We start from the raw sequence: 14,200 nt of genomic DNA on the forward strand, positions 1-14,200 counted from the left end.
AGCAGCAACAGGCTCGACAGGAACTTTCCTCAGATCTGCAATCTGCTGCTACTAATTACAGGCGGCCCCACTCACTTTGCCCTCTGGGGCCAGACTGCCCAGCCCCTCCCCGTTTACTCAGGACCACTGCCAACAGGAGGGAAGGGCCCACAGAAGGTTCCAGGCCGTTCAAAGGACTGGCCAACTGGGCCCAGGAGACTGGCCTTGTTTTGCTAGAAGAAATGGTTGAGAAAGAGCTTAGGATCCTGAAAGCAAACAAGGTTTAGTGGTGGGCAGCACACCAAGTGTTTTCATCAGCAATCACCTGAAATCTGAAATAACCCAGAGGGGATGTACACCATGAACCCCCTGGACACCCAAGGACTCAAGTGCTGGGCCCGGCATCAACCAACTCACAGCTGATGGTAGGGCCAGTAATGACCCACCCTGACCTGGTGCCGGACAATGAGGTCAGCCCAGTAGAAGACGACTCGGGACGCTGGGCAGCAAAACAAGGGGTTAAGAGGCCAAGGGACTTTTCTATCTGATCCTTCAAAAGGGACAGCAGTTCTGCACTTTCCCTGACTCGTCCTTCTGGAGGTTTACCCCGGAGAATCTGATTCCCCAGAGTTCCAGATGGAAGCTGTTGTGTCTTCTCTGTTCAACTCTTTAGAGACATTCTAGATTGAGAGAGGAGCCACATCCCAAGCTCTGTGTTCAGCGATCTTCCCCCAGCCAAATGTTGAGGGCTCCTTGCATGACAGCGACTCACAAGCTTTCAAATTCTCTTTATTAAAAATCTTTTTTTTTTCTTCCTTTTGTAAAAACACTTGCGGTCAGTTATACAGATCAGGAAAAGTGATGACGATTTATACGACACTCAACAAATTCCAATACTTTACAAGTTCAAACTTAAATTACCTAGTGTTTTTCTTCTTCTCATAAGCTCAAAAAGCAAACTCTGGTCCAGTTTGGGTACAATCTAACACACCACAGTCTCAGACTGTCCAAGAAAGGGCAGTAAAGCCTGTGTTCACACCAACATCAAATCTACCAAATTCTTTGGGAACACTGCCTGGATATACTTTATTTCAGGTGTTTTATGATGAAAAGAGAATTACCTAGGTCTTCTGTTACCTTAACCCAGGATACAAATGAATCTGTTGCTCAAGGTAGCAGATGCTCTTGAACAAGCTTTTTGGGGAGACACTTTGAAATGGTTGACAAACACTGAAGAAAAGCTTTAAAAATAAATCAGTATTTTCCTGGTTGCCTGTAATCTTGAATTGTGTATGACACATGTAGGAATAAAAAGTGCAAATTATAGAGTGGGTGAAGGACCATGCCAATGGAATTGTATAAAAATAAATAGAAATAAATACATATATATACACAATACAGAATCTCAGATGATTTTTAAAGTGAAGGTTCTGATTGAATGCAGCCTTTCCTCAATTTCTTCTGGTTCTTGCCAGCTTTCCAATATGGAGAAGGTCAGTCTATCATCAAGGGAGCCATTGCATTACTTGGGAATGAGGCTGTTTGAACAGCCCATCCTGATTTCCATGGAAACAGTGATTGGGGGTGGGGTGGATGAGCTGGTGGGATTGTCTTTTAGTTTGCTGGGAAAAAAAGACTGCCAGCCTCTGAAAATGCTCAGTTCCAGCCTGTGATGGAGGTGGTAGGCTCTTCCCAGCAAGGTTCCCAGGGAACTGGCCCTGGACATCCCCTGAGTGGGAAGAAAGACAAATAGGGCCAGAGGTTTTCCCAGAAATGGAGGAGGCCGGTCTCCAGAACACCAGGGAAGAACCGGTGGAGGCAGCTTGAGTTGAGCCACCATCTTCAGAGCCTATTCTCTTTGAGACACCAACCTTCCCGAGGCCCCCAGATGACCTCATGCCCTGGTCAGGCTTCCCGCTTCCTCCAGCCTCTAATGGCGCCCAGGCTGGTCGGTCAGTCTCTGGGCCTTGCCTTGGCTGTTCTCTTTCACAGGTTCCCTGTAATTCCCTCAGCACCAGGGACCATGTGCCTCGAGGTTTACACAGGATCATTTTATGTTCTATACTTCCTTCTTCTCTGCACCTCAGATGCACTGATAAAACGTCAGTGTCGAACTCAATAATTTCTCTATTCTTTGGCCATTAGTGCAGAGGACAGAGTGTGCTGTATACACATCTAACCATTAAAAAATCTTATCTACTATAAAAAATGCAAAAACTAATATAAAACAAACAATCCCTTCCCAGTCTATCTGCGGTCAGGTACAGAAACACAGGAACAGCCTTCCAAGGGCTGGGCCAGGGAGGTAGCTGGGCTTGAGGAAGCAGCACAAGCTCCCCTCTGATCTTGTTGAGGTCTTCTCCAGGGCTGTGACCCAGCCTCATGCCTCATCTCCCACAGAACCTCTGCCCCACACGTTCCCAAAGGAACATCAGACTCCCTAGTCTGAGGCCTGAAGGCACTGACCTCCAGCATCAGAAAACCCTAGAGGAAAAAGAGTTCGGTTCCTCATGATATTGAACATCAAAGTCTGCACATGGGGCGCTCTGAAATGCCCTTGACGTCCTGCCCACCTACAACCTGGCAAGCCTCGGATGCTGCTCTTCACTCCTGCAGCCTTGCTCTTTCCTTAGCTTCTTCCCCCGCTGAGAGATAGTTTTAAAAACCATCCCACTGAGAGGCTGCTGGGAGCCCAAGCCCAGGTACCAAGAGTGAATCCAGGACATTCCATTTCCCTGATCTGGTGTCTCTTGAGCCAACGCCACACGGGGCTGGGAGGCCAACATTCGACCCAAGCCCGTACCAACTACTGTTTTGGGTGAAGGGAGAAGATGCTACTGTTTTCATTTTTAATTGAAGTGAATCTATATCAAATTCATTGTCCAGAACAGAACAAACCATGGCACCTCCTGAAATCCTGAGGATGGAAATAAGTTTGGAGGGTGGAAATAAGCTTTAACAGAGCTTCCAAAATGAAAACTCTTTTCCTCCTCTGTGAAATTCATTACTTTTAAGGCATGAATCTGGTGAACTTCTAGAATAACTGAGAGGATGAAAGAGTTATTAAAAATGGGGGCTTTTCAAAAAGATGGTCCCGCTGAAGGAACCCCCAGCCTCTGCCAGCTGGTGGTCCAGGGGTGCCCCCTCTCCAGGCCCGCAGGACCCGATCAGCTCCCCACACTCGGGATGCCAGGCCCGTGAGCCTCCGTGAGATCTCCTCCTTGGTCGATCAGGCTGGCCTGACCTGTCCTATCCCGTCAAGAATTTGAACACTGAAAATCCCTGAGAAGTTGGATTTTATGAAAAATAAATGACCCTTGGCACAGAAGGTGGGAGAGAGGGAGGGAGGGGAAAGAAGACAGAAGTAGATTGAAGGAAACGAGAATCAATGGGGAGAGAGAGGGTGACCCTCAGCTGCTGGACACATCTGGTGACAGCTTCACGGGGGAGACGCTTCAAGGGCGTTTTCGTGAGTCTCCGAGAACAAGCCAGGGCGACATGGGCAGCCGGGTTTTCCTTCCTCTCTGGCGTTAGTTCCCGTCCAGGTCCAGGAGGTCAGGAAGGCCCCACCTCGAAGGCCCTCCTCTCCCGGCTTCCAGCAGCCGCAGGGACATCAGGGCTTCTTCCTCTCAAAGTGTGGCACGATTCCACCCTCCTCAGGGCCTGGGGCTGCCAGGCCCCTCGGTCTCCCTCAGGCCCTCCTCGGCCAGCTGGGACAAGTACTTCTGTGGGGTGGAGACAGGGACAAAGGGAAGGCAGAGGGTCAGTAGGGCCCTGGCCAGAGAGGGGAGGGAAGGGGAGGGGCAAAGAGGAGGAGAGGATGGGAGGGGAGGAGAGGGGAGGGATTGTGGGGGGAGGAGGAGAGGAGAGGAAGGCATGTACCTGGGCCCCTTCTATCACAGCTCCCCATGAGTGGGACCTCCCCTTCCTCCCCACCCCACAATCCTTCTGGGGCTTCAGGACCCATACTAAGCTCTATCCTCTCTTCATGTTAGTTTACAAGTAACGCAGGGCTCTTGTAGAAAGCACAGATCCTAACAGCAGCAAACGCTTCCCAAGCCTTTATCCTGTGCAAGTGCTGTTCTGCTTTGCTTATAGGAACTAACTGAATTCTCACAACAACTCCACTTGTTTTCCAGAAGAGCCTCAGCACCCAGGGGCACATTGGAAGGCAAAGGGAGAAGAGGCCAGCTGGACCAACAGGCCCCCGGGAGCAGAGAAGCGCTGTCCTCCGAGGATTGTGCAAGTCCGACTGCAGCCTCTCGTGACACCCTGCTTCCTGAGTGCCCCGGAGGCCCATGGCTGGATTCCTGTTCTGTAGTTGGAGGCTGCCCCCCCCCCGCCGCCCCCCACTCCCCCCGACACTAGCTGCTATCACCGGCCCCTGGCCTCATGGCAGGCCACTCCTGGGATTCTAGATTCTAGGCAGTGAGACAGAACTATGAAAGAAAGGCCTGGGGCCCCAGCAGGGTCCCCTGGTTCCCCAAGCAGCAGGGGGCAGTGCAAAGATCATTAGGTTAGGAGTCAGCAGGGTTGGGTCCCATGCTGTGGTCAAGGGTGTGGGCTCTGATGCCAGATGACCCGGGTTCAAATTTGAGCTCTCAGCAGACATGTCACCCAGACACTGTGACATCTGTGGAGTGTGGATAATAGCAGAACTCCCATCATCAGGTGGCTGTGAAGTCGGCGGGAGCTACCATAAAGCACTTAGCACAGTGCCAGGCACAGAATAAGCACTCCGTAATGTTGCCCTTTATCGTGAGTGGCATCAGCCATCTGACGCTGGGAAAGTCACTCATCTTGTCTCAGCCTCTGACTCCTAATCTGGTAAACAAGAGAAATGGTGCCTTCCTCCTTCAAGGGTGATTCTGAGGGTCAGACACGGTGATGCCTGCAAGGTAACCTGCTCTCTCTAGACGAAGCTGGTTGGCTTGGCGAGGTGGGTGAGCCTGATGGGGAGAGTGGCAGACCGACCGTGGGTCCCTGCGGGCCGGGCTGCTGCTGGAGGGCCTGGTTTGTCCTCCACCTCATCCCAGGAAGGGAAGTGTGGGCTCACTCCTCTCTGGACCCGGAGCCAGGGAGGCATCCAGTTTCCCTATCAGGCACTGACTCCCCCTGTTGCTTCAGGTCACTCTAGATGGGTTCTTGTAGGGCTATGAGCAGCAGTGGGGGCAGCAGAGGATGCACAGAGAGAAAGGAGGCTCCTTCCACCTGCTCCCCACCTCAAAGAGCAACCCCCGACCCTCACTTCAAGGCCTCCTGCTGGTGCTAAGTTTACAAGTTGCCTGACTTAGGTGTGAGTCAGCACCTGCTGCTCTGGTCTGAATTCTTCCTTTTTCACACATGTAACTTGGGGTAGTATGCGGTGGGCAAGGCTGTACTGACAAGAGACATGCTGTCCAAGCCACTGACAGAAACCTTATCTGGGAAGCCCATGGTGGAGGCTCTCAGCTCCCCAACAGGTGTGCTAGAGAAACCTGAACTGCACTTGGCAGGCCTAAAAGGCTTAGCCCATGTCTGGCCCTGACGTGCCTGGGGACTGCAGGAATGGCTCTGGCCTGCTATGGGGAGGTGAGTCGGCCTGGGGCTTTCGCCCATAGGCCCAGAACACAGTGTAGTCCACTGCCGTGGAAAAAAAATACAGGATTTAGAATTAGAGGCCCTGGCAAGTCTGCACTCATCCTAACTTATTGAGTGACCTTGAGCTGTGTGGTCTCCTTGAGAGCTACATGATCCAGGCTGAAAATGCCACATGAGATCAAAAGCTCTCATGCTGAGGTATCAGAACCTGTTAGAAAGATTTTTTTAAATGAGGATTTTCAGGCCCTGCCCTAGAGAGAATGAGTAAGCAGGTGTAAGGTGGGTCCAGGAAGCTCCATTTTTAAAAGATGCCAGCTGCTATGAGGACCACAGTTTGGGTAAATCAGGAATAGATGATCTCCAAGACTCCATCCAGCCCTGCCATTCTATAGGTTTTATATTGTTGGGGTGGGAGATGATGATGCCTTCAGGGAAGACGGCCGCGCTCCGCTGGCTCTGTGAAGCCCAGTCTGAATCCTTGGTCTGGCCATGTTGGGCCTTCACTGTGCTCCTTTAGGAGAGGCCAGGACATGGACCTGGGGCCCCATAGCTTCCTTGGTCACAGAGCAGCTGCTCCCCAGAGGGAAATCAAGAGGCTTAAATGACATGAGTCCACACATAGCCAATGACAATCCCCTGCAGATGGTGACACAGGCCATGCCATTATGAGTGTTGGTTTGCAAGATCAGTAAAAAAAAAAAAAAAAAAAAAAAAAGTAAAGTGATAAAGAATTAGGCAATCTGTTCCCAGGCCTGGTAATTCACCATCTGCATGGCCTTGGACAAATCACATAGCTTCAGTTTCCTCAAGTATAAAACTAGACTTGGCCTATATCTGAGTTTCTTAACTAGGGATGCACATTCGAATCACATGGAGAACTTTCTCAAATCATGTATTCCTGGACCAGCACCCTCCATCCTATTGAATGGCTTATATATATATATATATATATATATACACTTTCAAAACACTGTCCAAGTGATCTATTTCACATCTCTGGTTGAGAAATGCTCAATCAGCCACTCTAACAACCTAACTGAGACAACGATGCCTGTTCTGGAATTAGGGCATGCTGCTACCACAAGGGTCTGCCGTAGGGGAGGCCTTAAGTGTCAAAAAACTAGTCTGACTCCTTGTACTAAAAACAGAAAGCGCCTTGGAATACTTATCCCTGGGCATCCGATACACCATGCTTTTCATTAAGTTACTACACCCCAGAAGTTCCAACATGCTACATGTTAGCTAGGTATATATCATAGAGCTTATTACCTACTATCTGTCATCGATTCTAAGACAAGGTTTTTTTCCCCACACACATGAACATCTCTGAAATTGAGATGCATTTTACAATTGATGGAGTCTCAAGGTTTACTTTGCAATATTTTTTTTTCCTGTTGGTATCAAAAAAATGGTAGTGTGTCTTATAACTGCTGGCACCTTAGACCGGATGAAACACAGTATAGAAAGTATTTTTTATATGTCATGTTACTATACCATAAAACATACCTATTTTATTTATTGCTTATCTCCTATACTAGACTGGAAGCTCCAAGAGGGCACGGATTTTTATCTTTGTGTGTGTGTGTGTGTGTGTGTGTGTGTGTCTTGTTGTTGTTGTTTTATCTCTAAGGCATAGAACAGTGTCTACTACACAGTATGCCTCTGATAAATAGTTGCAGTATGGATGAACATTTAAATAGAATATAATGGTGATTTTTATTCCAGCAAACAGGGATACTGCATGGGGGAATGGAAACAAAGGGAAATGTCTGCATCTGGAACATCCAGGTTTTGTGAAAAGGGGTCAGTATCAAACACGGGCCAGGTGATCACTAACTTGAGTTAGGTCAGAGGGAGAGGCAGATACCCCCAAACCTGATCCAAACAGAATGTTGTAAGTACTCCAGTGGAGACAGATGCCGTGAGAGCAGAGGGAAGGCAGCCACCACGTGGAGCAGCCTGGTGGAGCTGGGCCTGGGGAAAGAGCCGTTCTCCATGTGGTGGAAGGAAATGGATAACTCCCAGACACACAGACCAGGGAGCCCCGGGGCCAGGTCAGGGAAGGCTCTGGTTACCTGTAAGTTCCTATAGTGGACGGCACTGCGACAGTGGTTTATCTTCGCCATCTCCTCGCTCGTGTAGAAGAGCCCACACAGCTTGCAGTAAAACCCAGTCCTGGGCACCACGAACTCCACCCCTGCAGAAGGATGGGGGACGGACAGGCAGGACTTAGGAAAGCCACGTGAGACCCCTGTGGTCTTGCCAGCCGACAGGTGGAAATGAGAGCAAAGAGCTCTATCCCTCACTTGCTGTTGACTTTGGCTGGTTATGGAGCTTCTGCAAGCCTAGTTTCCTCATCTGCAAAACAAGCCTGAGAATAGCGTCCTCGACTGCATTCACAGGTCATTGCGAAGAAAGGGACGCACTCCCTCAGGGGTGACGGGGTGCTTCACAATTCTCAACTCTGCAGCTGCTCCTGGGAACTAGGCCCAGACTCTCCTGTTATCAGCCTGCTTCCAGGGAAAGCAGGAGGAAGGAGGCTTCTTACATTTCACTGGTTGGTTTTCATTTCTGCATGTCATACCCCTCTCTGTAGCTGTTACGGCCAGGACTCTGGAAAGATGCTCTCATTTTAGTTTGTTTTAGAATTCTACTCATTCAAGTCATTAGAATCATCCTAATGACTTTACTAATGACATCTAATATTCATCAGAGTCATTCCAATCAAAATATTTTCTTCCATACTACCCTATATGCAGAGTGGCCTTTGGGGGGGCAATTTCATCATACCCCAAGTACAGTTGTCTCCTCCCTTTTTCATGCAATCGTGCATCATAAACATTTTCCCATCCTCCAGACTTTACATCTGAAGCACCCATCAGTAGCATTTTATTTATGATTCGCTAAATAGAAGTCACAGGATTCTGGGAGGCCTTTCAATTTTGAGGAAAGGAAATAGTGCCCTGAGGACCAAAGAAGTGACAGTGACACAGACCAGAGGATTCATCTTCGAAGGGATGATGGCTACTCCTGCTTTTGCCCAGGTGTTCTGAGGGTCACCCTTCTCCTCTCGAGGCCATGGTCACCAGAGTGGAGAGGGCACAGACCAGACTCTAGGCACCTGAGGAGGCTGGGGAGTCAGCTGAAGGCCCTGTTTCAGGGGGTGGGGGGGTTTGCTGCTTGGTTCCAACCCATTAGGGAACTACAGGATCAGGGCTGGCGGCTCAGAACATGCATCCTTCTTGCAAACTGGGGTGCCTTGAGGGTCCTCACATGGACACTTAAGCCAGGCCTCGCCGCTGCCATGCTGGTGGGCTGGGGTTATGGGAGAACCGCAGTGGGGGGTGGGAGGGACCCACTGCTGCTGGCAGAGAGGGAGAGAGGCCAGGTTTCCATCAAGGCGCTGCATGTGACCACAAGTCTGGGCTTCCTTCACTTGCATCCCCCCCACCTCCTAGGAGACCGAGCTAAGTGCACCGGAGACCCTGTCATAGAACAGCAGCTTAGACTTGTAATTACGGGGTTTTTTTTCTTTTATTTATTTCAAAAGAGCCACTTATCGGTATGCAGTGGCAGGCCTGAAGGGAGGAGGGAGCCCGGGAGGCCAGCCCAAGGCCTGCCTTGACTGATTGCTCCTCTGTGGTTTGGGGCCTGGTTTTGGCAGCCTCCGCAGCCAGTTTTAACTGCCACGTAGCTCGTAGCTCGTAGCTTGCTGCCCTGCCTACAGCAGTCCCCAGAAGGGAGGGGGCCTCTCTTGGGCCAGCTGCCCAGAAAGAGGCTGTGTCCCTCCCCCTCCTCCCCCTCATCCCACCCCCACTGCAAAAGACAGAAAAGCTCCCCACCCCCCCACCCCCCCCCACCCTCACCCCCACCCCCCCCCCCCCGCCTGTGGGTGGCCAGCTTGCCCTCCACCTCACACACAGGCTGGTGGCAAGGGAGCATGAAGCAATGCCTTTGTCCTCTGTTCCCACAGGCTAGTTTCCTCCTGCTGTGCTCTATAGGGAGCAGATGCCCACAAGAGACAAGATAAAGGCAACTGGAAAAGGAGAAGCACCCTCCAGAGGCCACAGGGAGCAGAGAGAGGCCCATGAGCAGAGCCGCTCCCTCTAGCCTACCCCAGACCCCGCAGGAGGGGCCAGTTGGGTGGTTTCACTGCAGAACCCCAGTTAAGGCCTCCACCATCCTCTAAGTTTTCCAAGAGGCCTTCCAGCCCTGTCCTGGGTCCCCAATAAGGGATGCCACTGCCTCAGAAGCCGCCATGGGGTGTAAAGCAGGGCCCAAGCTGGCAGCTGTGGGACTCTGGGTGAGATTTCACTAGAACAAAGGTTTCTACTGCCAAAAAAAAGACAAAGAAAAAGTTTGGAAGCCACAGTATAGTGGAGAGAAAATGGAATTTAGAGTCTGAAAGATCTAGCTCTTTTACTTGCACTGTGTGACCTTGGGTATATAATTTAAACTCTCTGAGATTAGTCTCCTCATCTGTAAAATAGAAATAACACTACCACAAAAGGTGTTATGGGAGGCATCTATCATTTTGCCTGGTGCTCAAAAAATATTAGTTTCCTGACAAGTGTCAGACATTTCTCCACAGAGGCCTTCTTGCCCTCTAACCAGGGCGGCCTAGAGAACTCAGGCTCCGAAAGTTGGCAGCTACTATTCCCCGCCTCTGCCCGGCACCCAGTGGCTGGTCAGGCAGTACTTGGCGGTTAAAAACACTGAGGAAGGAGAAGCCTGAGGAGGATCCCTGAGTAACTGGGTGTTGCCATGGGCACTACCGGCCAACACCACCTCAGGACACCTCTGGAAAGTGAGGGCCATGAGTGAAGCTATAGCATCAAGAGAATGGTCACTGCCCCAACCCGTCCAGAGCCACTCTGTCCTCCCATTTTTCAGCCTCTATTAAGCATGACAATTAAAGCTGTAGTTGCTTTCTAATAATAGCTCCTGGCCTGGGTAATTATAACTCCATCATCCTAGCAAAGACTGCAATGGGTAGAGGGGGAGTTTGCGTGTTGCAGGCAATGGCCTTTGGTTCTGGAAATGCAGGCCTCAGCAGACTCGGGCTGGCTGGGGTCACCCAGAGCTGGCCTGAAATCCATGGCAGTGCCCTCTCTCCATGCCATTCCCCTCATGTCCACCCCAGTCCCTGAGCAAAGGGCCTTCATCCCCCTTCACTCCAGATCCTTGGCACTCCCCCATTCGCCTCCCTGGTCTCCATAGGGACAAAGCCTGAAAGCTGTTCCCTACCTCCAGAGAAGTCTCTGTAGGAGTGATGGATTCTGGAGCATAAAGGTCCGGCAGCCCCAGTGAGAGGAAATGGCAGCACTCAATAACTACTTCATGAATGAGTAATAACAGTAGAGAACCCTCCTACTGGAAGATACTAAGACCTTACAAGTACTCACTCATTTCTTCCTCACACTAACTATACATGATAGGCTTCTATTATTACCCTTACTTATTGATGAAGAAAGTCAAGAAGTCAATGAGGAGAGGTGAAAGAGGTTGCTCTTTGATCCCCAGGTAGCTAAGATTTGAACCTGGGGAGTCAGATTCCACACTCTGGGCTCTTAACCACTGCACAAAAATTGCCTTTCCTACATTGTGCTTCCTGAACCAGAGGAACAGGAGGGCGGAGTGTCTCAGATTAGAAACCCTGAGCTCTGACCTGAACATGCTGTGTGATCTTGGGTAAGTATCTGCCCTTGTTTCCTCCTCTGTCAAATGTGGTAAATGGTATCGTACCCCCACCCACTGAGATCAATAAGATACTGGGTCTTAAAGCTCACCCGAAGACTACCTGCAACACAAAAGTACAATCTGTTATAACCCCAAGCTGGAAACAACCCAAATGCCCATCAAGAGGTAAATGAATAAACAAAATGTGGTTTACCTGTATCCACAATGCAATACTCCTCAGCTGTATAACTCCTGATATACCCAACAATTATCAGTGAATCTCAAAATCACTATGTCGAGTGGAAGAAATCAGGCAACACAGAATATTCTGTATGATTCCCTTTGGATTCAAACTAATATTTGACAGAAACCCCCAGTGGTTCCCGGGGGACTGAGGTATGGGAAGGGAGGGATTACAAAGGAGCTTCAGGGAATGTGAGAGGTGATGAATATGTTCACTGTGTTCTTGTGGTAATGGTCTCATAGGTGGACACATATATCAAAATTGATCAACCGTACACTTTAAACACGTGCACTTCATAACATCAATTATACTTCATTAGAGCTGTTTTTAAAAAGCAGAATGAGATCCCATTTTCCTAACAGGTTGGTAAAGATTTAAAACTGATAACGTCTGATACTGGTAAAGAGAAGAGAATGAGAATTCTCGCTCTGGCAGTGAAAACTGGTATCATCTTTTTAGAGTGCAATTTAGCAGCAATTATGAAAATGTGAAATGCAAATATACACACCGCCACAACCCCTACCACCCCCATATCCCCCACCGTGGCCCCCCAATCTGGAATGCTGTTCTGCAGAAACCCTGGCACACATACAAAGGTGACAACATGTTTGGAAGGTAGCAGATCATAGAGGTAGCATGGCCCTATGAGTCAAACTACTGGGATTTGAATCCTGACTCCAGTGTTTGCTAATCATCAGCTTTGAAACCCTGCATCTCAGATTTCTAAAATAAGGATAAAAATATTACCTACCTCATAGGTGTTTTAGAGAGTTAAATAATGAACTAAGCACTAGAAATGGTGCCTGCATGGTAAATGATAAAGATAAAAACTTAACTATCACAGCATTTTAACAATGGGGAAAAAATTGAAAACATCTTAAATGTTCACCGGTAGAGAAATGGATAAGTAACTTATGGTACATCTTCCTGAATGGATATTTGCAATGGTTAAAAAGAATGCATGGTCTGTGTAGTAATGTGAAGAGGTCTCTAAGTGCCCCTGTTAAGTTAGAAAAGCAAACTGTAGAACACTCTGCATGTGGTGTGACCTAGTCTCTGTGGGTATGACCGTGACTACCTTTGGAGCAGGGGAGAAACTGGAAGGAAGAGATACAACATTTAACATTGACTTAACATGGCCCTTATTTTTTTTTTACATTTTTCTTTCTTTTTTTTTTTTTTTTTATGATAGTCACAGAGAGAGAGAGAGAGAGGCAGAGACACAGGCAGAGGGACAAGCAGGCTCCATGCACCGGGAGCCCGATGTGGGACTCGATCCCGGGTCTCCAGGATCGCGCCCTGGGCCAAAGGCAGGCGCCAAACCGCTGCGCCACCCAGGGATCCCTTTTTTTTACATTTTTCATAATAATCTTTCACACTTTTTGGAATGAAAAACAGTTCAAAAAAAAAAAAAGACGTGAATTACAAGGTAGTAGAGCTTATTCTTAATTTTTGCCTGTGTATGTCATACAGATTCAAGTTCTTGGATGCCAAGAGACTTGTGTTACATTTCTCAACTGCCCCAGAGTCCTTTGCATGGTGCCATGCTATCTAGAAAGTGCTGCTCAGTAAAAACGGGTAGTCTGTGACAATGAAACATGTGAAGGGCAGAAACAGTGAGAAAAGTTTAAAAGAAGATGAAAAGAAAAAGAGAAGCCCAGGACACCTGGGTGTTCAGTTGGTTGACCATCCGACTCTGTATTTCAGCTCAGGTCACCATCTCAGGATTGTGAGATCAAGCCCCTCATCAGGCTCCACACCCAGCATAGAGCCTGCTTAAGATTTTCTCTCTCTCTTTTTGCCCCTCCCCCTATAAAAAAAGAAAGAAAAGAAAAGAAAAGAAAGAAAGAAAAGAAAAGAAAAGAAAAGAAAAGAAAAGAAAAGAAAAGAAGAAGAGAAACCTGATGGAAAGGGTGAGTCTCCATACTGACCAGCCCCTCCCTGAGCAAGTAGACCTGTGGTCACAGCTCCTCACATAACTAACCCACCTTTCTCTCATTTCCTTGCAACGCTTTCCCAAATGACACTTTCCCAAGCTGTCTCTCCAGTGGCTGCTACCACTCGTTTGTCTCATTGCTTTCCAACCTCTCAGGGTCAATGGAAAGACTCATAGATGACTGGAGTGGGAGTCCCCAGGTTAGCGGTGGTGTCAGAAGCTCCAGGGACACTTCACTCCCTACCCTGAGACTCTATTACCTCTCCCCTTTGAAAATGTGTCCGAGATAATCCTATCATTAATCTCCCTTCCCACTCATCTCCAACACTTCCACTACTGAAAGACCACTGACTCTGATTCTTTCCCACACTGCAGGTGAATAAGTAAAGCTCAGGCACCCCCACCATCATTCCTTGGGAGGCCTCTCCATTTGCACATTCCCTGCCCAAGGCCTGAGCCACCCCCTTCTTGGTTCCTCCCCTGCCCCTGCCAGCTGTACCCCTGGACCCTGCATCTGGAGATTCTTTCTCTGGCTGGGCCGCCTCCCTGGCCAGGTGGGTTCTGACAGCACCTTCCATTCCTGGGGCCTCTGAGAAAAGTATTTTTACATCTCTCTCTCTCTCTCTCTCTCTCTCTCTCTCTCTCTCTTATTGACTTATTAATAAAGGACTTGTAGTGTCTAGAAAAAAATATATTCCTGGTTATGACTCGTCTGAGGTCACGCAGTCATCCAATAAGTAGAACAGGAAGGAAAGGGGCCCAGGTCTCACTCTGTTCAATGC

At 48.9% G+C, this 14,200-nt stretch overlaps 1 protein-coding gene across 4 annotated transcripts in view; it reads right to left on the reverse strand.

The window, feature by feature from the left end:
* Positions 1-752: 752 nt before the first annotated feature.
* The window catches only part of RBM20 (RNA binding motif protein 20), a 190,123-nt gene continuing 176,675 nt past the window's right edge, over positions 753-14,200 (reverse strand). For all 4 annotated transcript variants that reach the window (XM_041743319.1, XM_041743321.1, XM_041743320.1 and 1 more), the window contains exons 13-14: positions 7,635-7,756; positions 753-3,704 (exon numbers count right to left, since the gene is read on the reverse strand). In XM_041743319.1, the coding sequence (XP_041599253.1) occupies positions 3,636-3,704; positions 7,635-7,756 (191 nt within the window). In that variant the 3' untranslated portion in view covers positions 753-3,635. The remainder of the gene's footprint in view (positions 3,705-7,634; positions 7,757-14,200) is intronic.

The sequence above is a fragment of the Vulpes lagopus genome, chromosome 2 (assembly GCF_018345385.1).
Source record: "Vulpes lagopus strain Blue_001 chromosome 2, ASM1834538v1, whole genome shotgun sequence".
NCBI classification, from domain to species: Eukaryota; Metazoa; Chordata; class Mammalia; order Carnivora; family Canidae; genus Vulpes; species Vulpes lagopus.